This window comes from Epinephelus fuscoguttatus, linkage group LG7 (assembly GCF_011397635.1).
Source record: "Epinephelus fuscoguttatus linkage group LG7, E.fuscoguttatus.final_Chr_v1".
NCBI classification, from domain to species: domain Eukaryota; kingdom Metazoa; phylum Chordata; class Actinopteri; order Perciformes; family Serranidae; genus Epinephelus; species Epinephelus fuscoguttatus.
In genome coordinates this window covers 23,445,453-23,471,030 of record NC_064758.1, presented here as the reverse complement: position 1 = coordinate 23,471,030, position 25,578 = coordinate 23,445,453, and the positions used below count along the sequence as shown (strand labels likewise).

Here is a 25,578-nt window from a genome sequence, read left to right as displayed (position 1 = left end):
CTAGTCGTACTCATTCAGTCTGTGTGCCTGGCTAACCTTATAGTAGTAAGGTGAGAGGTGTTGGGATAGATGAGGTCACCAGCTTAGGAGATGTCCTTATGGCAGTAAGTAAAGTTCATGCAGGGCTGTAGGGTGACATTCCCAACAGTGTGTCAGACATACTGCTCACATTTCTCCTTTGCATGAGTCAGATGATACAGAGAGACTTCAGCTCAATGCATTGCTGCATCTATTCCTCCCCGTAGGCCAGCTTTAACCAAAAGATCGTCACCCCACCCCATATCCAGTCTTTCTCTTCTCGCTGTTTGCTCATTTCCTCTCTGCTTTTATCCCGTCAATGCACCCTTAAGTCTCTCTCCTCCTACACTACGCGCTCAATCCCGCTCTCCCATTCTTTGGTTGCTTCATCAACTTCCTCCTCCTCCTCCCCTTCAGCTTCCTCCTCTCTAGCCATGCCCCGATAAATTGACCTTGCTGCATCTCAAGGAGAATTGATTTCTCTTTTGGTCTTTGTGTGAAACCCTATCTCAACGGCACTCAGAGGAATTTCCTCTTTCCCCCAGAGCTGGATGGAGCTAATTCTCTTTCATGAGGACACTTTTCACTCCATTTTATCTGTCTGCCTTTCTCTCCCCTCCTCTCTCTCTCTCTCTCTCTTGTTTCCCCCTCCTCTTCTACCCCTCTTCTCTTCTGAGCACACAGAAATAGAGCAGGCATGATTAATGCAACATCTATCGACGCCAAACGTTAGCTTTGCTCAACCTTTTTATGCTTTGCTGCTATTTGGGAAATTGTTATTCATGCACCCTCTAATGCTGTTACTGAATTATCACATTAGTGTATCAATTAAACAATTTGACTTTGTAAATTTGGTGAGCAGGAAGGAGAAAGCAGATTCACTGAGTATGCATCTCTTATATTTTCATAAATCTGACATAAAGCATTGTGTAACATGGTGCTATGTCCAGCCATGCAGCAGCAGATGGTTGCATTTAAAAAAAAATGCTACAGTGCATCTGCACTTGTATGACGTGTAATTCTAAACCTGATTATGTCAGTATACATTGCTGGTCTTTGGTCTCTATTTGAGTTAGTATTTGATATTTTAGTTTAAATGATAATATAAAATGCTAGATGCTAAATGACACCAGACTGCCGCAACTGTCTAGCTCTCTAAAAGGCCTTTCTGTTGTAGTGAGAAGAGGAAAAGAAGGTTGAGCACACTTTGGTGCAAGGCAAGCATTTAGTAATAAAGCCAAAGCCAAGTAATAAAGCCACGTCTGTAGACTTTCATCAGGGCAGTTGTTTGACATAAGGTAATCCAACACCTGTGTGGGCAAAAGAGTGCACCTGTGAGTCCCATGGGAAATATAGGACGTCCTAAAGAACAATGTCACAATAAAAAAGAAAAGGCGATTGACAATCAAGATGTCAATAAGATGCATCAGAATTAAAGTGTAAGTAGTGCAAAGACATCTGAAGTGGATGACAATAAATATTCAACATGATAAAGGCAACAGTGCCTCTCTGCAAACACTAGAGAGCTGCAGTGTGAAGAATCATCTGTGCCTCTTTCCACTTTGTGATCAGAGTGACTGTTGAAGCATACAGAAAATTTTCCAGGCTTCAACTCCCAGGTGTCTTGTAGCCCCAGGATTCCCAGTAAGTAGTCAGCCAGGCTGCCTTGGTGAATGCACTAATGTGACACCATAATCACGCACAGGTGCATTTTTGTGCTTCACGGAGCAACAGCAGCAGACTGCCGGTGGTGGCAGGTGCCAGCACTGGTGTGTGCCATGTAAACTGTACATTTTTATTCGAGTGTATGCGAGCGCTGCATCATGTTTACATTCAGTGTGTGTTCTGAGTAAGAAAAGACCTCATCACTCTAATTCACAAAATGAAACCATGCGTAGTCTTGCGCCGTTCTGGCCTTTACTTTTAGTGAATGGTCTCTGACAGAGGGCACTGCAGTGAGGCCAATGAAGCAGTGGGAGTCAGAGCAGAACAGACACCTCCACCTCCCTCTGCTCTGCAGTGTTACACACACTGATGGGCCACACACACACACACACACACACAGATGCACTCGCAGACACAATGGGTTGCCTTCCCACCAGTCCAATAACAGGCCTATTCATTAAAGTCTCTTACAGACGGTATTGACAACCTGCTGACACACAGTCACTCCAGCATAAACAAATGGAGCAATAGAGGAGAGCGAAGGAGGGAGGGGAAGAAGGGAAGAGACCTGTTATAGAGGCTTTTTGACTGAGGAGTCCTCTCCGTAAACCAAGAGAGAGCAAGACTTAGAGAAAGAGGAGAGAAGAGAAGGATTGCTGCCACTACTGCCACTTTTATCGATCCACATACGTAGTCCCACATCATTTCACACACACATATACACACACACACACACACACACACACACACACACACACACACACATAGTAGAGTCTCCCTTCAGATGAGTGTCACATTAATTTTGCATCCTAGGTCACTCCTGAGATATGTGGCCTGTTCTAATTACGATTATGGGAATAGGTCTTCCTCAGCGAGCTCTGTGCCACATAGAGGAGCTATTGAAAGGTGAACTGGGTCAAGTGCAGTGAACTATCTCATCACACAGCACTATGTCACAGCCATCCATCCCACTTGGGAGAAAAAAATATTCCCACTGAATAGAAACGGGATATTCTGCAAAACAACACGGTGAAATATGAAGCTAGTGGCCCTCTTGCTAGGAAAATAGGAAAATGTAAAAAGTGCACATTGAGTTTTAACTAAAAAGTCAATTTAGCTGCGTTTGTAGATTGATTAAGTGAGATTTCACAGGTGCTAATTGCTTATAAAAGTTTAAATCTCAGTATTGCCAAAGCATTAATAAGTAGCCATGCATAAATTTGTTCAGCGTGTTTCACTGCAGAATTCTCAAGTTTCCGCTGCACAGAAGCATTCCAGTTATATCTTGGATATGCAAAGAAGTCTAACGGAACAAACTGTGCCATGCATACCAAATATCTGGCTCATTAAGGAGTTATAATTACTGTGTCACTTTGACATAAACACAGAGAGCAAAGCAGTCATGGAGAAAATGGGGGGAAAAACTGCTGATGTGCTCAAAGATGTATTCTCCGGCGTCCTTTCTGAGCTGACCTCTGGAACCAGGTGAGTATGTGCAGGCTGTTAGAGGAAGGGGATAGATGGCTGGATGAATGGAATGAGCAATAGCTATGCAGACAGGTCAACAGAGAGACAGACTTTATGAAGACAGATGAGGCTAGAGTGGGCACACAAACACAGAGACAAAGAGACAGATAGACTGCATGGCCCTGAGCTCAGGAGGTCAGCTCTGACTCAAACAGACAAGACAGATGAGACGACATCCAAACATGAACCGATCATGACTGAGTGCCCCCAAAAAAAAAACTTTGAGATGAAGCTAACAAAGTGGAATGTCCCAGGCGTGCTTGTCAGACCGTCATCACGCAGCATTTTGGGTGACAGTGAGAGGACGTGATAGACATGTCTTATCTGAAAGCGGATTCCATACCAGGAGCTCCCTCAAGGCATCAGTGAGCTGAAAGCGTAGGAGGATTTTTTAGACAACATGGCGGCTGATCACAATGACACCACAGTCAGTCGAGAGGCTCTACGTCAACGGGAGCGCGGCGATCATGTTCTCCATTAGCTTGCCATTGTTCTCTCGCTGCTTGGCTCCGTTCTCTGCTCAGATAGCGCGCACATGTTTTAATACGCAAACACACACAGCATCAGCAGCAGCCCCATACCCCTAAGTTGGTGCAGAGCCCATGTCAGGCAGAGAGCTAAGCTGGCTGCCCACAGCTCTGTATAGAGCACACTGTACAGCACAACCACACATCCATTGTCATTATCAGCATCAGGACTGTCATCGCTATCACGGCGGCCAAAGACCTCTGCCAGGGGCCCGGATTGCCTACAAAGCTAGTTATCATGGACTTGTGAATACAACGTCAAGGACAGAGCTGCAGTGGGAAATGTTGTCTGCTCAAGGTCATACAAAACAAAGGGCAGGAATAGACTTATAGCCATACAAATACAGCTGGTAATGTGGTGATGTGGTTTACACGGTCATACACACACTGTGAACATATCACACACGCACACACACACACACGCTTTATCATTAATTTGCTTTTAATGATATATATTGCCATTTGTCAGAGATATGTTATCACAACCTTGCAGATTTAGATCACCGAGCTGATTCAGGAAATTTGCTGATTGGAGGTCCAGATCAGCCAGCGTCAAAATTGTAAAGGTCATTACAATGACATTACCCTTTTCAGAGGAGGAAAGCCAGAAATGTCAAATCGCTCAGCAGCCACATCATCACGCAAATGGAGCAGAATGTTAGGCACTGGAAAATCTCAATGTTCAGACAGAAATAATGGGAGATACCTATCTGAGTGACAACTTAATGAGGAGAAGTCTAGGTCAGCTTTTTTGGCAGGTGTGAAGGCGGAAGATTTTATAGACCATTAGATGTGATGAAAAACACACAGATTTGGTATATCGGAGCTATAGTACATTATCTCTGTTTAAATACCGTTCAGTCTGCAGTAAAAAATCAGCCCTAGATATAGCGAACTGATAGTGACAGCATTCCTGCAAAGGCGGAATTCACTGTGCTGCACAACATAAGTCACATTCCATCTTTTATTACTCCTACCACAACTGCAGTGCTAAACAGTTACAATACACACACTGTAATAGCTACCTTAAGCTCAAGCCATTGCTCTTATAAGCAAGCATACCTACTGTTTGTTATCATGAGACAGCTGTGGTTGAGGGCACGTCCTGGCCAAATATCATTTACGGGAGCAGCTACCACCTGCACCCTGATCAAGACGGTGCTTGTCTAACTGTTAAATGAGGCTTAAGTCAGGTAATTGTTCCCTTTTGACCAGTGGCAGAAAGTGGAAATGTAGCCAACGCAAAAATCAGACAGGCACAAAATGACCATGTTAAAGACACATTGAAAAAAAAAAACTTGAGAGAGTGAGAAAGTTAATTGTTATAGATGTGAACTTTACTGACTCGCTTGGAGGCTTTAGCTCACAGGAATACATATCCTTCAATGTGCACGCTTCAAAACCCGCACACCTCAGTCTACATGACTCCCTATAATCATTAGAGAAGTCTGCTTGAAAAACATGCCTGCCGGGAGAGCAGAGGAGCAGAGCTGCGCCTGAATCAGCCCAGGCATGCGTTAAAACAAAGTGGCCTCTCCAGCAGAGAACATAGCAACACACACACACACACACACACACACACACACACACACACACACACTTAAAACAAAATGCACACACAATAACCTCACACAGTCTCAGACATACACAAATGAGAAGACTCTAGAACACTTTCGCTGTGTTGCATTTTAAACACGCACATACACGTTCCTCCTTTCCTATCCACACAGCAGCACTCCCAGGGACGGTCATATCGCTGGACTTACAGTGGCAAGCTCCCATCCCCTGTATGAATGTACAAGCTGAGTATGTAGAGCACTGAGACCACACAGAATCCCCTCTGTCAGACATGGCCACTATGAGACCAGAATACTAAAGAAGAAAGTGCTGGCTGACTCAGAACAGAACAACCCTGTATAATAACTAAAAGCTACACTGTGCTGCAAACTGACGACGGAATCTTTTATGTTTTTCTTTTAAAAATGCCATTTGTGTGATGACCTGTTTGTCCATCAACTGTAGCAAATCCCTTAAATAAATACATGTATTCTCAATGTTATAAATATTTTGAAATCAGTCATCAGTCACCAATATGTTGATTTGAAACCATCTTTGTCACTTCACCTCTTCAGGCAGGACATGAGAACGGTGGAGCTGGGTCACGTGACCAAACAGCCCATAATGATACAGACCAGATCCAAACACTTTGACCTTCCCTGTCATCACTCACACCTGCCATATTAACAGCACACAATTATTGTAATTACAAACACTAACCGTGATTTAAAGGTTCATCCCTGGCGCTTAGTATTGACAGATGTCTGTGTGGAATGGAAACCGAGCAGAGCACACTATTAATAAGAGCTGCTGGTGGCCAGGTTTAAGTAGGGATTAGTGATCCAACAACATGATTGACCTCTCCAAAATCCCATGCACCGTGAAGCGACAACTCACCCAAAATCATGATGTGTGTTGCCTTTGGTGTCCCTGGGTTGACAAGTGCTCCCTCACTGCCCCCCGTCTCGCCTGCTTTCGCCAAGGGACAATGGCTCCAAAATCTCTTCTCAGAGTTCCTCTCCACTCTCCAGCAAGAGGCAACTCAGAGAGGCAGCGCTAGATGTGAGGAGAGACTGCTGCTGCTGCTGCTGCTGCTGCTGCTGCACATGCCGTCTCATACGCCTGCCCTCTCCAGGTGAAAAGCTGAGTTTGTGTATGAGAGAGAGAGAGAGCGCGCACGAGTGTGTGTGTTTGTGTGTGCGTGGAGGAGGGGGTCCAGCGTTTCTGCAGTTGTGGCTCAGGTAAGCCTGAGGACAGTATGGAGGGGGTTAGAAGCAGAGGAGAGAGAGAGAGGAGAGGGGAGTCAGAGAGAGGAGGGGGAGCCTAAAGTGTGACAGCCAATCACAGGGGGAGGCTACAAAGCCAAGATCTTCTTCTCCACAGCAGCCAGGAGGAATTGCAGGGGTCTCCAATAGACAGCTGACAAGCAATTTCTTCTTAAGTGTGTCATTTCACAGGGAGCTTCAGAGGGAAGGTCTTCAATGGACTGTAAAGTCGGCGCACGCTTTGGTCTCTCTCAGTAAAACACACACTCCCTTTCCCACTCTGGCTTTCTCTCCCTCTCTCTGCTTTTTGTTTTTGGGGTTGGGTATAACCTAAAGGCACCTTACATGCCTCTGCTCTGATTGGTGGCAGCCTCAACCAATGGGAACAGCGGCAGACACTTGTCATCATGCAGAGTGGAAGTCATGAAGGAGAGACAGAGCTTGACTGAAAATGCCGTCTCCCCCCCAACCAATGTTTCTCTCTTTGATTTCCCATATTCTTCTCACCCCTCTCCCCCGTACGCAGAGCTTGACTGTCACATCTGTTCATTGTGTTTGCTGTTTAGCCCCCCCTCTCTCTGTCCTTTGACTCCATGTGTATGTGGACTTGTTAAAGGGTTAACCTTTTTATCTGTGTGGCTCTGTCCTTCTCCCTTTTTCTCCCTCCATCTCTTAACCTGCCCAGGCAAGGTTACGCATTCTATCAACCTCTGTGTTTTCGTCAAAGGGATGGAATTTAGACTGGGAGAGATGAAATAGAAAGCGACAGAGCGGAGGAAGCAGAAGAAGGAGGGGCAGAGATTAAACTAAATACAAACTGACAGAGGGATGAAGAGACGTGGAGTGACAAGAAGGGACGACCGGGAGGATGCAATACAGAGACAAAGACAGAGACGGACACAGAAGAGGGGCTGCAGTGAATTAAACTGTGGAGCATAGCAATGCAGCCCCTCAGTGAAGAGGAGCTTCACAGCCAGCGTCTTATGGTCGACTTCCTCCACACCATGAAGCCACTCAAACAACGTCTGCTGTCATGTCCGAGCACAGCTCTCTCTCTCTTCCTAGTTGTGAGGAGGCAAGATAGCCAGAAAGAGACTTTTGAAAATCACCCAGCCACAATGTTACTGAGAAGCTCAGTGCTTAAGAGAAGGCTTAACAAAGCTGTCAAAAAATTAATCCCCCTGGGCGGGCATGCTTGCAAACACACAGATACAAACACGTGAGCCCGGGGCTACAGAAAATGCTGCCTGATGTTCATATTGCCTCCTCTTGTCCTGCTCTCTCTTTCCCTTTCTCTTTTCTATCTCTACACCCCCCCCACCCCCCACCCTTCTCACGCTCTCAGGCTGAGGCTGTGAGTCACAGGGTGTTGGAGTGAATACTAAGGAGGCTGGCTGACACCTCCAATACCTCTCTGCACAGCAGCTCCACTGCACACATTTAAGCCATTGTATGTAAACATTGGTAGACTTAGGGGCCACAAACACCCACACAAATTCTTACAGATTGTAAGTTCGGGTAAAATCCACTGACTCAAAGCTGCTGGTGTTAGCGAGCATATGGTGGCTCTTAACAAAGGTGCATAGAAATCCTCCCACTTTCACAGCCACCACCAAGATCTGACACCTGCAGCGGTAATAAATACGCAGTTGTACACAGAGAATAATGAGCTCACAGATGTGGAACAAACATTTTATAGTGCAAAAGGACAAGCACACAGATTAGAGAAGGAATTTCAGCCTGTGGCTCCTTGGATGAAACGCACACATACACACATAGTGTCTGCAGGAAATGGACTGAGCGTTGAGAATATTAGTTTTTGAAAATGGGACACCAGGAGCTGGAACAAAAGTTATCATCAATACAGCTATGCGTGCAAGTCCTTCCACAAGCATTTGTGTGTGTGTGTGTTTGTGTGTCAGCAAAAGAGCTGAGATAGGGTTTCCTCATTAGTTGTGTTGGTATCAATAATTCAGAGCCAGTCCTTGTTGGCGTTCAATGGGCCGAGTGCTAATGTGCTGTCGGGCCAACGGGGGCCCAGGGCCCAGCGCCACTTTAATGGATGTCATGATGAGAGGGTGAAATCGGAGCATGGAGATCCTGTATCATCCATAGGTAAGAAGAGGGAGGGAGGACAGGGCAGAGGAGAGGAGAGGGGTGAGGAGACAGGGGTGGGGCGAAGGCCACTGGGGGGAGGACAGATGGCATTGCTGGACAGGTATGGGAGCAGAGGGGTGATGGAGAGAGACTGGAGAAGGAGTGACAGGAGAGAGGGGAGGAAAATGGGCTATTAGGTCCCTCCATTTGCCTTTGGCTACAGATCAATCATTCAGAGGATGATGTGCTGACCTATATCACCTCTGGATGGGCGGACATCATGGGACACATGTCAAGTGGCCACTCGGGGTTTATTTTAAATGAATAATGAACTAACATTATTTCATTTGGAATCCACTTGACTTGCTAGAGGTACTTCACACACAAATGCCTCTTCAAAAGTGACAGGAGAAATGGAGTACATGGTAATGCTTTATTTTACAGGTCTGTAATTTCCAAATATGCACCTAGAGGAACGGGGAAAACAGGATTTTCCTTTAAGGAACTGCCCTGTTCAAACTTTTTGTTTTTTATTGTTCATATATATTCAATGGTGTGATGAATAAAGACAATTTTTGCATGTTCAGCTGACCAGCTCTGCCCTGACCAAAGAATTCTTAGCAAGATATAGGAATTAATTAAGTAAAACTGTTTTTATTTTCCATATAAAAGCACAAATTTACATTTTCAGTAAACTTTTTTAGGAAAAGGTAAAAAGTGCTTTATCATTTTGAGACAATTTTGTAGTATTAGGAATGTTTTTTAACCTTTCTTTCAGGATGCTAAACCAGGGAAAAGGAACTGGCTAATATGTACTTTTTTTTCCCTGTGTATCTACACCCCATTGCTAAATAAACAAGTAAACTAAACTGAGAGGAAACATTCTACTTTAGCATAACAATAAAAAACAGGTTCCTGCGAGGCAGAGGAAAAAGAGACACAGTCAAGTATGTGTTTTGCATATCTATGTGATGATAAATATGCAGTGGCTCTCAGGTGAAAAACACCAAGACAAACTAGACAACATCGAGTGAACTGACCATTCAACCAGGAGAGCTTCATGCTGATCCAAGCCTCGGTGTTTTGCACCATATATGGTGATGCTGAGGCTGAGGAAGATCAGTGGATTTCGTCCAACATACATGACTTTTTCACTCTGCTGCTTGAGCATCACATTACACCTCAGCCACCTCTCCACCCACACACACACAGACCTTTTTTTGTAATTTGTGAGGACATTGTATTGACTCACACTCATCCTCTGGGGGCTTGACCTTACGCACTGTATGGCCTTTGCCCTACCTTTACCCTATGTTTAAAGGGACAGTCATCTCCAAAATCAAAAATGCATACTTTCCTCCTACCGGTAGTGCTATTTATCAATGTAGATTGTTTTGGTATGAAAAAACGTATATTTGAAAAGCTCAACAGCAATGCCTCTCTCCAGAAAACATGAGCCAATTAATCAAAATGACCCACAGATTTTGTTGTGAGCAGTTTCCCCTAGGAACTATTTTCTTTCTACAAAACTACACCTGTGCTGAAGACAGCGTGCATCTACTGCTAGCCCACCTAGCACCACTGAGCTAGCTAACGTTACAGCTCAGCCGATACACTTCTGCACAGTGATACATGTAGCTTGGTAGAAAGAAAATAGTTCCAACATGAAACTGCTCACTACAAGGATTGTTGATTATCTTAAGTAACCAGGTCATGATCTCTAGAAAAAGTCATTGCTGTTGACTGACCCTCTAATGTGAGCCTAATTCTTACCATAACACTGAAACCAGCCCTTGAATAAATAGAAGACACATTAAAGGTGAGGTCCCAGTGTGTAATTAATAGAGGTGTCTGAACACATATGGTGTCAAAGCTAAGAGACAGGGGGCTCAATATTCTGGACACCACCACTAGCCTGGATGGTGATTAGTGGTTAGTCTGTGCTGCCATCCACTGGTGTGAGCCTGTAAACACATCCTGGGAATCTGTCTAAATATTCCAGTTTAAGAAACCCTGCTACTAGACAGCAGTCTGGAAAATGGAAAACGATGCCATGTAAACTGAGAAGCTAACATGCTCAAGACATGTCAACACTACAGTGTATGGTCAGCACGCATAGGGGTAAATAAGGGGACCGAACAGACATGAGGCACAGCTGGTATGTGTCAGACTGAATCAGAAACACCTTACCCATGCAGAAAACTATCTGTATAACAGACCTGACAAAGCTGCTGATGCCAGTATCCTTACTGGAACTGTTTTTATGGACAGAATGGTGAATTAGACAGCCAGAGTGCAGCAGGTCAAATGTGAATGACTGCTGAGTGTGAAGGACTTATCAAGACTAAGCCTGCTGATGTGCAGCAACAGCCTGCGAGAGGTTTATCAAACCTGAGGGAGAGACATCAAACTCCCCTGTTCATTTAATGCTATGATCCGTCTTCCTCATTCTTTCCTGCAGGGGAAAAACAGAGTAAATCTACACTCAGTGAAATCTGCCAGGCAGACTGTAACTCACTTCCTCATAACAGCTCAAACGTAGTGTCAAAATGCAACTTCTGTTGATCATAAATTCTACTCAGATTTCATGAGCCAAGGCCCGCAGGCAGTGTGTGACTTTCCAGAAACATTAGTTCACCCTTTTCTTCTTCTACAGTTTGCTCGCGTGGTGTCATAAAAAGGTTTCTGTTGATACAGAGTCTGCACCTAGGTCATATATCATGCTTTGGGTGTCTCCTGGCACTGTGGTGGTGAATTTAGAGACTGTCTATGAAGGTCAGAGGTGAGGGGGTGAGGCCAGCGCTGGGCATCAGCATATGTGCACCTCATTTTTATAAGGTGGCAATGCAGTTAACACTAACAGATAATAAATTACAACTTATTATACTATAAAGTCTTTAAAGGAATCATCTCTATATTCACCAAATATTGATCCTGTTGAGGTATGCAGGGATACTTCAACTCCAAAATGACCATTTGTATAACTCACCCTGGGTAACACTGAATTCTTAAACAAAACTTTGTTTTTCTCACAGGCCTCCATGATGAATAAAGAATCCAAAACAGAGATAATTTTTGGTGAAATTAAGTAAAAGGTGAATGTGCTCTGCATACAAGTAGCGCGCCTGGGCAAGCTCGTCTGTGTTCTGCTAGTCCATGCCTGAGGCTGTTTGTGTGGAAATGCTGTAAGATTTAAGCGAAAATGCATGTGTTTATGAAGTACTGATTATATGACTGGATTAATAAGCTGTTTGAGAATTTGTAAACAGATGTTTTAATTTAGTTTTGCTGTTGTTAAAAGCAGTTGCCTTCTACTTCAATTTACCAAGACTTTTCTCTTGAGGTAAGCAAGAAAAACAAAGTATTCTTCAAGGATTCAATGTAACATGGGATGAGTTATTGATATATAAATGTTCATTTTGGGGGTGAAGTATTCCCTTAGGAGCACACATAGCACATTGCAAGCCAGCTCAGTATGAATGAGAAGACCTCTGCATTCCCCTTGAAGTGGCCTGAGCCTGCAAGTCTGACAGTTGAGCATATCAGTTTGCAACTGTGAGGGATAATCATCTCACTAAATTTAGACTATTGATCAGGTGTGGACATGTGCAGGAAATGTGGCCAGCTCTACAGCTTGTTTCCTGTGCACTCATTTCTTCCCTAGGAAAGACTTCAATAAATCAAGATACATAGGTTTCAATTGTTGAAAATGAAATGAGATTTTTGTTGCCCTCTATCAGCGGTGTCAAACTCATTTTAGTTCAGGGTACACATACAGCCAACTACTGCATAATAACCTATAAATATCAACCCCTTCAGATTTTTCTTTCATTCTGAAAAATGTCACCCATTTGCAAAACAAGGAAGACAGAAAAATTATGTGCAATTTCAACAGTATGTCTTAGTTTTTCCACTTTCAGTCAGTCTACTACTCACTTTCATTACATTTTTACTTCATAATTTTCCACAAAAGTGAAAGCTACTGGAGAAGCAGGTCAAGTCGTCCCCTGCCTTACAAAGCATTTACAATCTGAAGTTTTGTCATCGCCTCAGCAGCAGGGTTCCACTAACATTATTTTAAGATATAAGTCTGATACAGACTCTTTTGTGCTGAAGCTGCTGGTTGACAATATTCTGTACAGTGTTCAATATCTCAAAATGTGACCATAGAAAGTATCTATTGTTATTTCAGAGAGCTGTATTCTGGTCAGAGTTGAAACGCCTCTGAGGCAGTATTTTACATGAAGTATCTGCTTACTGTTTAAATTGCTCCTGAAACCTTTCAGCCTGCACATGTGCATCAACATCAGGTGTGCAAAGTCATCTAGTGGGCCGGGTTGGACCGTTTGGTGGGCTGGTTCTGGCCCCTGGGCCGTATGTTTGACACCCTTGCCCTGTATACTAACTGATGGAAGCCATGCATTGAGAAAGTACAAATTTCCTCAGGAATATATAACTGGTTGTTATAAATAAAGACAATCCTTCACATGTCCCCATTTCTTTTTCTGATTTCTGTATGTTTCTCACAGGTCCAGTGTGTAGGACTTAGGGCACAAGAGATGAATCAAACACTGGCTCTACATGGGGCCATTTACATTTTCACGTTGGCCACTGTAGTTCTCGTATGCACTTTGCACAGGGGAGTAGTTTCAGCTTTATAATCTTACTACTAGATGCCACTAAATCCTACACACTGGACCTTTAAGTATTGTCAGATACTAATTGTTTCACTTCATTCTTATTCAATGATTCATTGATTACTAAATCAAAAGAATATTTATTGGGGCATCCAGTGGTGCCCAATGTACAGAGGCAGTGTCCTTGCCACAGTGGCTGCCGGCATTGCCCCTGCTCTCTCCCCTTTCAGTCCTGTCATTAAAAGCCTAATAAGCCACAAAAAATAAACTTAAAAAGAAAGAGATGAATATTTATCAACAAGTATTTTGATAATCAATTCTTCTTTAAGTTATATAAATATTTATATTTATATATGTGCCAAACATTTGATGGTAATTACAGAATTAAGGAATCATTAGTTGGGCCCTATTTACCCTTCATATATATGTATGCTTTAGCAGCATGCTTTTTGATGAAAACACCCCATCAATGAAGCTTCACAGACAGAAAAGAAATAGGGAGACTGATGGTTTTTTGTGGATTCCTGGATGTGTGTACACAGGTGGGTGTGCCTGTCCTGTGAATCCACGCCTGCCTACAGAGATGGAGAATGTTGATGTTGACTGTCACACTCTCGCACGTCCCTGACACTTTTCCACCGGCACCAGAGGACAGGGCGTTCTTCTTTCCAACCACATTCAGATCACACATGTACGCCATAACCGCTTGCAGTTCGTGCTTGTTGAAACTTCACTACAATCATTTCTGTTATGCTGTCACCAGACTAAATTCTTTAGACTGACACATTCCTAGTCATTATTATGTAGTGCTGTGTGTATCCAAGAAGACAGCAATTTGCAGTAATTATCTCCTCCATAGATCACAGTCTGTTGCTAAAGCTCAGACATTCCTCAGCTGAGAGTGACGTGGCAGATGAAAAAAAAATCTCCATGGAAGTCAAGAATCAACTACATGCAACACTTCTTCACACACTTATCAGACATTTCATGTCCTATTTTGATCTTGTTTTGTTCGGGCAACAAACTAAAAATGATGTGCACACTAACATGAACAAATTTCTGTGCAGTATGCAAGCCTGCACACATACTGACACAAGATAAGATCAGATTCACCCCAAATATGCAGTGTTCAGTCTGGGTGTGAGGCCAGCAGTAGACAGGTGGAGCTGTCAGGACAGTTGTCAGCTCCACAGAGACATGTATATATATATATGAGTTGAGGATGAAGACTCAGTATGAAGATCAATGGCTTACACACACACACATTTGTCCAATCATTCATGAAGCAACTGCAAATTTTTGCTCAGGATCAAAGCATAGGTGTAGATTTCAGGGGGGATGCAGGGAACATGTCCCTCTCAGTGTGCGTGCATTTGTCCCACTGAATTAAAACATGAAAGTAACAGAGGTCTTTTATTTCAATGAAATTAAATACATTCCCACCATAAGCTGATGAACAGAAGGCAAAAACTGATGCAGTTTTGACGCTCAGAATTTCTTGGGGGAGGACCCCAAACTGCCATTTCATATGTGTCCCCCACAGTGTTAAAACAAAACTCACGTTCTTGTATCAAAGCATATCTAAAGCACCAAAAACTTGCACATAATCAACCGGCTGTACATGGGAGCACAAAAAAGAGATGTGTTTCTTGCTCCCCACAGAGACACCACTGCATCATTTTAAGTGCAAGCAGACAGATACAGCAGCAGTAAATGGTAATAGGCTCCCTTCTTACCTGTGCTCCACATTGATTGCACCTCTAGTCCTCCTGCTGCTCTTACTGACTGAGTCCAATCCCCAGCCCTATACAGGCACACTGACACACAACTATTTCCTCTGTGAAATCCTTCCCAGCATGAAACTGGCCGAGGGTCGGGGGGGGGGGAGAAAAAATGACCAGGAAGATCCTCAACTGTTCACATTAATTTGAAAAGATTCCAAGAGCTGTGAATGCAAACAACACAGCCTTACGCCCACGCTGGCAACATACAGGACATGTGGAAATAGAGACCAAACACACATTGCCTCTATCGCCTCCCCTCCACCTCTCTACATCCTATCTCCTCCCGCCCTCTCCCTCTCACTCTCAGCCCCATGTGAAAACAAAACTAGAGTCCAGTAGCTAATTGTGGCAGAGCTTAAAAAGTGACGGCAGATGTATCAGAAGCAGAGGAGAGCAAGGAGTTGAAGGCAGTCGCAGGGTGGCTATGAGGGGAGGAAGAGTCAAATGTCAATGAAGGCATGAGGAGTAAAAGTGAGATAGAGTAAACAGAGGGAAGAGGAATATCAGCCTGTGAGAGGATGGACAAAACTGTCTCTCATAAAGGACCAACCACTGGGCGAGGGAAAGTAACAGAACATTTTAAACCCCTTTAAACAACCTTTATACAGGCCTTTATTGCTGAAGCTCTCAACTACATAAAACTTTTCACTGGTGAAACCTACGAGACGACCACTTCCTGCTCAAAATGTGGGACTGAAAGAGGACAAATGGACACCTATCATACAGGGATGTTGAGAGAAACGGTGAAAAACAGCGAAAAAATCTGAACGTAGTATGTACAGTATATGACACACACGCGTGTAAATTCAGAGCTGGATGTTATTCTGCACTGTCTTCAGTAAGCAGCCACCCACCATGGAGGCAACTTGGAGCTACAGTAACATGAACAAGCCAATTCGCCCCAGGCACACTGCTCAATGAGCCCCGACACTGCATCACCTCTAAGGACCGCCGACTATAAAGTGTGATAAACGTACAGTATAAAAATCACACACTCTCAGTCTCATAAGCAAGCACACTGCGTTTCAACGCTCCCCCGAGGCACTCTGCAGGAAGATAAGGTTAGAAGGGGAAAAGGACAGCAGTTTACAGTTGTAAGCACATTTCAGCACCCAGGGGCCTGAGGGGTTGTGTTACAGGGGCACACTGCGCACCGGGTCTGTCCCTGTCTCTCACAGTAATAAACAGGCTTGTAAAGTTAACACCATAAACCATTAAACTGGTGCGTTTTCTTGCTTTTATGTTTGTTTTCTTTTGCATTTCATAAAACTGCCCAGCTGATAACTGGAATTCAAGCATGAAAATTCAATAAGAATATCTTCAATAAGAATGCCGGATCATGTTTGTGGCTTTGCCCACCCTACTTGGTCCCTACTCTGGCTTTGTCATGTATTTAAATTATCTGTGAATTAGTGGAAACCATGTGATGAGGCACAACTTTTAATAATTAATAAGTCATTACAGACTTTAACAGCCTCCTTTGGATAGCTCACTGCAGAACGAGACAGGAGGAGAGAAATAAGGAAGTTTTCATCACTACAACAAACAGCATCCTTAATGTTCTCTGAATTACCAGAAGGGGGAGTAAAGTTCCTCCACTTTCCCAGTGTTACATGAGGGCTGCACATTTTATGTAACCTCATTGCTTCAGGGAATAGAGGCAGGTGATTGATAAAATGTCATTTCATGCTTATGGACAACAGCATCCCTAAGGATATGGGAAGTTGGTGCTAAAAAGACTGTAACTTTGGACCAGCTTCTTTTTTTTCAAACTCATACTGTTGAAGCCTCATATCATCTTTAGCTGAACTTTGGTTTTTAGGATTTACTTGAAACATTCATGTGTCACATGCTCATGATATGTGTGTTAAATGCAGGGTGGCATTCTTGAGGTTGTGCTAAAACAGTGTGCACTAAAAAATGTTTAGATTATTTTTAAATATAGGAATTAGAAAAACAGATATAAAGAATAATTATTCAAAGGTGAGAATTTTTACATTTAATATATGTATTAAAATGCTGATATGTATATGGGCCTGTTGTGTGGATGGGATTAACAATGTTTTTAGGTACAGTTTGTATAAAAGTAAAGTACATCTAGAGCAATCTACATACAGTATGTCACATGCAGAGGTCAGAGGACATTATGTTAAATTTAACACTTAGTCAAAGAGCAGCTGCAGTGTTCTCTGAGACAGAGAAGGCCCCTGGTATGCCACAGAGAGAGGGAAAAGCATGACTCTGAAATGAGTTGAGATCCAACAAGAAGAATAACTGTGATGTCTTATATTTGAGGGCCTCTAGAGAGGATGGCTGCTAGAATCAGCAGATCAGTTTGTACTGGAAGTGCAGCTGAATACACATTGTTGCATGTAATGTAATATAATGTCTGTGTTGCATATTTTCAACTCATCGGATGTCCTGGCCAAATTAGGGTGTAGCTCAGGGGTGTCAAACATGGGCCAGAACCGGCTCACCAAAGGGTCCAATCCAGCCCACTAGATGAGTAGACTATATAGATTATAGGAGCAAGTTAAACAATGTGCTTCCTACTTGATACAGTTCTGTGATATAACAATGAAGACCTACTGTGACGATATTTAAAGATACTGAACATTGTGCAAAATATTGTCAATCGGCAGCTTCAGTTCAAAAGAATTTGTATCGGGAAATGTGTGGATAAATGCACATGTAGTGACAGTGAGAAGTAGACTGACTGAAAAAACTGAGACATACTGTTGAAATTACATTTATTTTTCTTAAGACATCTCAGGCTGTTCATCTGTTTTGTAAAAGGATGAACATCTACAGATTGTACTTACCACTTGTACTTGTACTTGTACCACTTACTACTTGTACCAACAAGGGAAGATATTGGAGCTGATGGTACTGATAGGTGTTATGATAGTGTGATGGTTTCATTGGTCTGGCCCATCTGAGGTCACACTGGGCTGTATGTATTGTGGCCCATGAACTAAAATGCGTTTGACACCCCTGGTGTAGCTCCTGTTATATGTAGAATTAAAGCATTTGTATTTTGCTTCATGAAAACAATTGGATCTATAGTGCAGCACTGAGACAGACTTACCTGTAGTTGTCACACATGTTGAAATACCAAACACGTTTGAAGTGTAAAGTAAGTCGTAGAAATGAAGTAGACCACGATAATTTAAAAAGAAACAACTTCAAAAATAGTTTAAAAGGGATATGGTTGCAGTCAGAGAGCTGTACTGTGCCTGATTTGTCCTTTTTTTTCGACGGACCCCGGTGACCTCACGTACATCAGAGCCCCGCCCACTTGAACCTGCGCAAAGTTTAAAGAGCCAAAACTGAAATCACCTGCGGAAAAGCGCATGCGCCGTCGATTCATGCCCACATCTGCACCACACCGTGAAAGAAATTGGGTTAAGTCCTGTTTTGCGGTAGATATGGCCAGTATTGACGTCTTGACCACCAGGTTTTACTCCTATGACAAAATGTACAGTCAAGATTTACGTGAGCAAAGCTTTGCAGACTGGCCGTTCAGAGAGGAGTGTAACTGCACACCTGAAAAGGTAAGAAGGCCGCTGTGCTGCAGCTCAGAGCCTGTGTAGTGTTGATGCTTCAGAGCAGTTGTTGAACAATGAAAAGCTTTCAGAAATCTTCATGATTGATAGCTCACTTTTAAAGTGCAGTGGCACAATTTATTTAATCGAGAGTGGGATATGTCTGCAATGAAAGCACCAGTGGTGGAAGAAGTACTCAGAAGTGGCAATATCACAGGGTAGAAATGTTGTTACAGAATCTAAAAAGTAAAAGTTCATAAAAGCACTGGCATCAAAAAGTACCAAAAGTGAAAGTACTACTTTTTCTACTGTGTTACACACTGTTGGGTAGCTCACTCCATCGTAATACATATCAGTAGATTTATATTTTCTACCAATAATCTGAATCTGAACTAATGTGGTCAATTAAATGTAGTGGAATAGAAGTATAAAGTAAAGTACGTACGAGTGCATGTGCATCAAAGTTGTACTCAAGTACAGTGCTTGACTAAATGTGCATTCCAGCTCAGGAAGGCACTTACACTTAACAGGTGAGACAACCGAGGTCAGTCTGGGCTCATGTGTGAGATGTGTTCTCTACTTTGACAGACAGCTCTTACAGAAACCTGAATGTACATTTACCTGCAGGACTTTTGCTGATGAGTAATTATTGATATACCCTAACCTTGTTTACACTCGCAAGTTACACATTTTTACACTCCAGCCTTTTATCCAACGCTGTGACAGCTCGTGATAAACGGTTAAGCAGGTGTCAGATTCAGTTTCGTTGCATCAGGTGTCCAGTGCACAGAGACTTCTCTTGCCCATCCTAGTCGTGTCATGATGGATGGGCTGCTGACACCTCACTTGATGAGAAACGCTATATGCCATGTTACCAGCTCTTAACCCCCCATAAGCCAAGGGGAGGCCATTTGCTGGTTTCGTTCTCACTGACATTAATCCCCCTGCAGCTCTGGTCTTTTGTTCCTGCACTTGTCATATTTGTCATCGATTATCAGCTCATAAAATTCAGTAGTTCAGTACAGTATGGGACAGACATTAAGGTGCCTGTTGCTGTTTTTGTTTGTCTTTGCAGATGGCCAAGGCTGGGTTTGTCCACTGCCCCAGTGAGAATGAGCCTGATGTTGCTTGCTGTTTCTTCTGTCTGATCGAGCTTGAGGGCTGGGAGCCTGATGACGATCCCTGGTGAGAAAAGCAAGACAGGCTCTTACCTTCACCGAACTTACCTTCATGTAAGATTTGAATTATGCCAGTAGTGTAAAGGAGTACAGTATAGCTTCAGATCTGAGACTCCTTATCTGTATCACTCAGTGTTGCCTACAGTCATTACAAGACTTATTTTGATATTCAGTACATCACTGTAAAGAATGAAAGGTGGCTACCACATAAAGCTGAGTATTTTTAAAAAGATGCAAGTATGGTAGCTCTTTATTAATCTTAATCTGTATGGTGCTCATGGAAACTCACTCAGTGATTGGAGTGATGCTCTGGAGATGTGAAAGTTTTTCTCCCACATGTCACTCTGGGAATCGTCCCACCATCTGGTGATTCAAATGGACCTGATCCAAAATCGTCTTCTCTGGCGGACCAAATTACAATGAGCATAGCAGACGGCACTGTTTGTCTGTGAAGCGGTGCAGCAGTACGAAGTGTAAGTGTAAAGTAGTAAATAGACCAAGCAGTGCTGAAAACATGTATCAAACTGTTGGTCTGCCATTGTTGTTACTGTTTCTGGTGCATGCTCATACACGCAGCACCAAGGAGATAATGACATCATCTCCCAAATGCTTCATTTCACACGTCCACACAGATACAGATACATGAGTTCTGAAAAATCTGCACCTCAGAAGGCTTTTTTGTAAGCTAAAACTGCTGTGTAGTGAGTAGAGGCCAACACATAAAGGATAATATCAATTCACCAAAATATCTGTATGCATGTAGACAGGGCCTAAGATGGTGCAAAAATAATGGTAAACATTAACAACTCTCTCTCAAATGCAAAAAGTAGAGTGCTGACCTGAGTCTTGTGATGTCATGAAGTATAAAGCCTGGAGTTTCTGCATAGACAGTGAATTGAGAAATATGTTATAGATGTCACTGAGAGCACCCAGGGGAATGTTCTGAGTATATGGGTACATTCTCTGTTTCAGGACTGAGAACACTAAAACAGAATAAAGTTCATGTGGGTATAAAAAAGAAAACAAGCATTCCCTTCATTGTCTAGCAGCTTCAGACTTTCTACTTGATGACATCACACGTTCGAGACTTACCTCTCTGGTTTCTGACTTTAAGAGAGTATCTCATGTTCTTTCCTAGGCCATGGAAATAACATTGGAATTCCTAATTAAGCTGGTGTTCCTCTTTAACAAAGGATTCCTCTTAGTGTGCCACATTCAGATGTTGTGCCCTCGGCTAATTTCTTCTATAACATTTTCTGCCCAGGTCTGAACACGTGAAACGCTCCCCGAACTGCGGATTCTTAACCATGAAGAAAGACTTCACGGAGCTGACTGTGGCTGAATTCTATCACATCGAAAAGGAGAGACTGAAGGTCTACCTTGTAAGTGTCCCTGCTGTCTGTGTAGATTGTGTGCAATGATGTGAGGTTACGCTTAAATACTTATGCAGTGGTTGTTCCACATTCTGCCTCTTTTTCTAGAGAAAGGTTTGTCATAAGAAGATGGCATATTTGCGGGATGACATAGACCATACGCTCGAGAGCCTTAAGTCTCGGTTGGACTCCATATGATTTAAATCAAGCTTCCTGTCTATCTGTTGTGATTTTATTGCCACATTAATATAAGTGTGTGGCACGAGCAAGTAGTCTTGACTCAATATTGCAGTTAAAAATATCAATAAAGTTGTGAGGAATATTACACTTTGCTTGTAGTATTGTCTTTAACCACAAGATGGTGCTTTAGTACTGAAGCTGCAGTGCTCCCAAGTCACAGACACACTTTCTGGAGTTCCCAATCTTACTCCAAACCTTCACAAAGGCAATCTGAAATGAAAGCGCACATTGAGCAGGATTACAATGTGGGCTATATTCCCTCTTTTCAAGCAAATACTTACCATTTTCCCGAACGTGCCACCATCTCTGCCACCCCTTTTCAAACCTTGACCCTGGACAGATGGCCTGAAGCCCCTCCCTTTCAATACCAACTGTTGCCCCAGTAACATCTGTTACATATAGGGGGACAGTGTGCACTGAGAGGGCTCACCAGGACACTTGCCTAACCCTGCGAGCAAGCCTGAGATTTAGCAAACCCTTAAGGATGCTGCTGCTGACAATAGAACTTGTGGAAAAGGTGCTCATGCAGTAAACACTCCATGAAAGCTCTGTCACACTGTAATGCTTCACTGCTCTTATTTCACATTTCAAGTACAAAGGTTTAACACTAATATTTGCTGAAGTTGGTGTAAAGTCTTGGGAATTTTATGTCTTTTATGTAGCGGAAAGAGAGGATGTAGGGTTCAATTTGTGTGAGTCTCTTTCTGTGTCTGATGGGAGGTTTGGGTGGATGGAGTGCAGGATTAAAAGATGCTATCCCTTCTCCAACCTTCCACTGTTCTGGATTAATGTCTAATGTAACACTCTGGCCACTGAGCCCAGATCAGCTGCTTAATTCTCCTTTATCCGCTCGCTGCAGAGCAAAATGAAGAGAGGCTATTTTTAGCCAAAAAAAAAAAAGTAAAATACCCATAGGTGATGTAACATTTCTAATGAAACCGTCATGCTTCAGTTTTGCAGGGTGTTTTTTTTAATCGATGCTGTTGCAAAATATTCTCTTAGTTATAGTTCGCTGCCAGAAGTGTTCATTATAGCTGCTGCCTTGTCTGAAAAGAAACATCCAATAAATGTACCACATAAAAATCCTGATTGGTGAGCTGATGAGATGATAGATAAGTGGTGTGGTATTCGCTTAAGTATGCAGATTATAAGGAGCGTGTTTACAGTAATTGCTAATGTAACTCTAATCAGGGTTTATACCTCCATCCCGTGTCAATCCACTTATTCATTTGTGCTCCAGAAAATGAACAAAGAGAACGGCATGGCGTGACTTCTATCCTGAGCGCCGCAGATGTGATAGATGGGCTTATCTGTGGGAATGGTGCAAAACTGTTGATTTTATTGGATCATAACGGAGGTGGGAGCTTCATATGTCTATCCCCTGCCCTAGTTTTATAGCGCTTATTAGTATATACCCATCAAAATGTATTTAGAATTAGTCATTAAGCTAAAAGGAATCTGCATTGCACTGCTGCACATGGATTTGGTTTGCTTCTGATCTAATTAATACACTGTGACAAAGGGCGCACCAGAGGCCTCTGCTGCAGTTTTCTAATTAATGAGTTTCTGCTAAACAAACTGTAAACAGTGAGTGTAGCAGATGGACAAACGGACAGATGTTACCAACAGAAAGTTTACAACCTGAGCTTTCCATCAGGCCCCATCTGTTGCTCCTGCGCCCGGTACCTCCCTCTACCCTCCTCCAATGCTTCTCCTCATCAGCTTCTACCACCAAACCCTCTCCCCTGATGCTCCATACACTGCGCTGCCCTAAATGAGTGACATCAGCATTTACCCTCTCGCCTGACCTGGTTTAACCCTTAATTAATAGTGGCCATATCACAACAGCATATCACATCTGAGCACTAAGGATTTAAACATCTTCCTCACTGTAATTCTTTCTAATTCTGCTGGCTTGTTACACTCTGAAAAGTGTTAATGAGAATACACAAAGCAGGATGAATGATTATAAAGGCCAGCTGACAGAAGCCTGCACAGTGATCCCAAACTAAAGCCGTGTAAATGTGTCTACATCACGCCGAATTTACGGACAGATTACCAGAGCAAAGAGTCTCCCAAGTTACACTCTTCCTTGCATTATAATTAGGAATCCCCTTTTCAGTCTTTCCTCTCCCTCCTCCACCTCCTAATGTTCTCCCACGTCTCTGGCAGTAGGGCACGCTGGCTGCTCGCGCTCTCAGACACCACAGCCCTCCTACCTTGGCTGTTTTTTTGTGCCCTGTTCGAAAGGGACCTCCATCTGTCCCTACACTCAGCCCATTGTGGTGTCCCAAAGCCCAGCAACTTCCACAATGCAGTGGGCGTGCAGGAGGGGGGGGAGCAGGGTAAACACGACAGCATCCAGATCCCATTAGAAGCTCTTTAACTCCTACACCCTAATACTCTCAGAGAACTCTGGGAGGAGAAGGACCACCCCTTATCCTCATGCACACAATGTCACCTTTTACACCCACTCCCATAGGTAATGAGTTCGTGAGCTGCCCTCTTTCCTCCCCTCCCATGTACATCGCTTTTTTATTCTCTTGCATCGGTAACACAAGCTGTCACGTTATGTTCTTTAGTATTGTATCTCTGACCATAGTAGCATAATTATTTAGACTTTCCTTAAATTTTTTACATGAAGGACATGGGTGTTTTTATTAAAGGAGATGCTGACATAGAAAACCATCCTTAGATATTAATTTCTTAAAGCTGGAATTCATTTTATCCCTGTCTCACAGCTTTATAAACGACAGTCTAGCCTGATGTGACACGATAATAGATGGAGCCAGGTTCAGGAAAAGTTGAGGTTTTATTAATTTATATTTAATTGCTTCCACCATGTTGACCATGACCAACCCATCATTTTCCCATAGCACCAGGCCCCGCACTCTTTCATTGTTTCGTTCTGTCTTTTCCCACATCTCTCTCTCCATCCATCTCCTCAGTCTTTCTTCTACCAGCTGCTCCCCTAAGTCTAGGGCGTCTCCGTTTCGGGGTGCTCCACCTCTCAACCTGGGCACTCATATCCCTGCGCTCCCCACCGAAGCGTGTGTGTGTGTGTACATGTGTGTGCATGCGCGCTGTGGCCCAAGAGGAGGAGGGGATCACTGTGTTCACTCCAGCTTAAAGGCAGAGGGATTACCGGCACACAGACACTGATTAAAGCCTTCCAGCCTCCTATGGCCCCATTAATACAATCTTAATCACAATGCTTTATCCCTCTATCTAGCTCCTATGGATCAGGACCTTTTCATTTTAGTGGGAACACTCTTGTTTGGCCAGTGGATTAAGTATGCAGCACACAGAAACTAAAATATAAGCACATGAGAGCGAGAGGGAACGTGATTAAGCTTCATTCTGAACCTCAAAACTTTATCTCACATTTGGTTTCCCTTTTTGTCTGCGATGCCAACCCCCTCTGCCAAAATGAATAACATCAAGGGCTTTATTTATGTTGCCATTAAGGCTCGTGCTGTTGGCATCTACTGTAGAATGTGTATAAAGATAAAACCACAAAGACCATAAAAGTTTATGAATCAAGAGCTGGAGTGCCTCACCATTAACTCTCATGTCTTTTTGACATGACCTCACTCCCCCAGGGGACTGAGCCACAGGTCGCGCTCTGCTGCCTGCCGTCTCGGCCAAGATGGCATAACAGAGCATGTGTTCCCTTCCCATAAAGAGACCTTCATGCCCTTGTCATATATGAGAGCCACTTGATACACACAATCTTAGGCCTGTCTTGTGAAGTCGGGTTTTTTTGCAGCACTTATTTAAATATAAAGAATTCATTTTTTAAAAAATCATTTTAACATCATAAATGTTCTTTTTTGCACCAGTTAAATATACAATTTTAAGCTAATAAAATGTGTTTCTTTTCTTTATCTTCTTAAATTGTTTCATCGAACTCCCTCTACGCGGCTATGCCCCAATCTCCATAGACTGTCCTGCATCTCTGTGTTTTGTAATCTTGTATCCAAAGTTAATTTACGTGGATTATTTCTATATCCACCCACTCATGTATTTGGACTCAGGAGGATAATCCACATACCCTGCCCCCCACTGTTATTGCCGTAACAAAACGGCAAAGACACAAAGAGGGTGTACGCCGGCTAACTCTGCCGGTACTTTCTCACAGGCCAAATGTCTGCCTGTGTGTAAA

At 43.1% G+C, this 25,578-nt stretch overlaps 2 protein-coding genes across 3 annotated transcripts in view; one reads left to right on the top strand and one right to left on the bottom strand.

The window, feature by feature from the left end:
• Positions 1-18,254, bottom strand: part of znf385a (zinc finger protein 385A) — an 80,434-nt gene extending 62,180 nt beyond the window's left edge. Inside the window, exon 1 of one of the 2 annotated variants that reach the window (XM_049581544.1) lies at positions 18,166-18,254. Coding sequence is in view for 1 of the 2 variants with exons in the window: in XM_049581542.1 (XP_049437499.1) it covers positions 6,192-6,201 (10 nt within the window). In the remaining variant the exon portion in view is untranslated. Of the gene's footprint in view, positions 1-6,191; positions 6,738-18,165 lie in introns of those variants that run through there. The other variant, XM_049581542.1, reaches the window with a different exon arrangement.
• Positions 18,255-18,446: 192 nt separating this feature from the next.
• birc5b (baculoviral IAP repeat containing 5b) lies at positions 18,447-21,612 on the top strand. Its single transcript, XM_049580995.1, has 4 exons — positions 18,447-18,631; positions 19,698-19,807; positions 21,065-21,182; positions 21,282-21,612. Exons 1-4 carry the CDS (start codon positions 18,506-18,508, stop codon positions 21,369-21,371), a joined length of 444 nt encoding a protein of 147 aa, XP_049436952.1. The 5' UTR covers positions 18,447-18,505; the 3' UTR covers positions 21,372-21,612.
• The last annotated feature ends 3,966 nt before the right edge of the window (positions 21,613-25,578 follow it).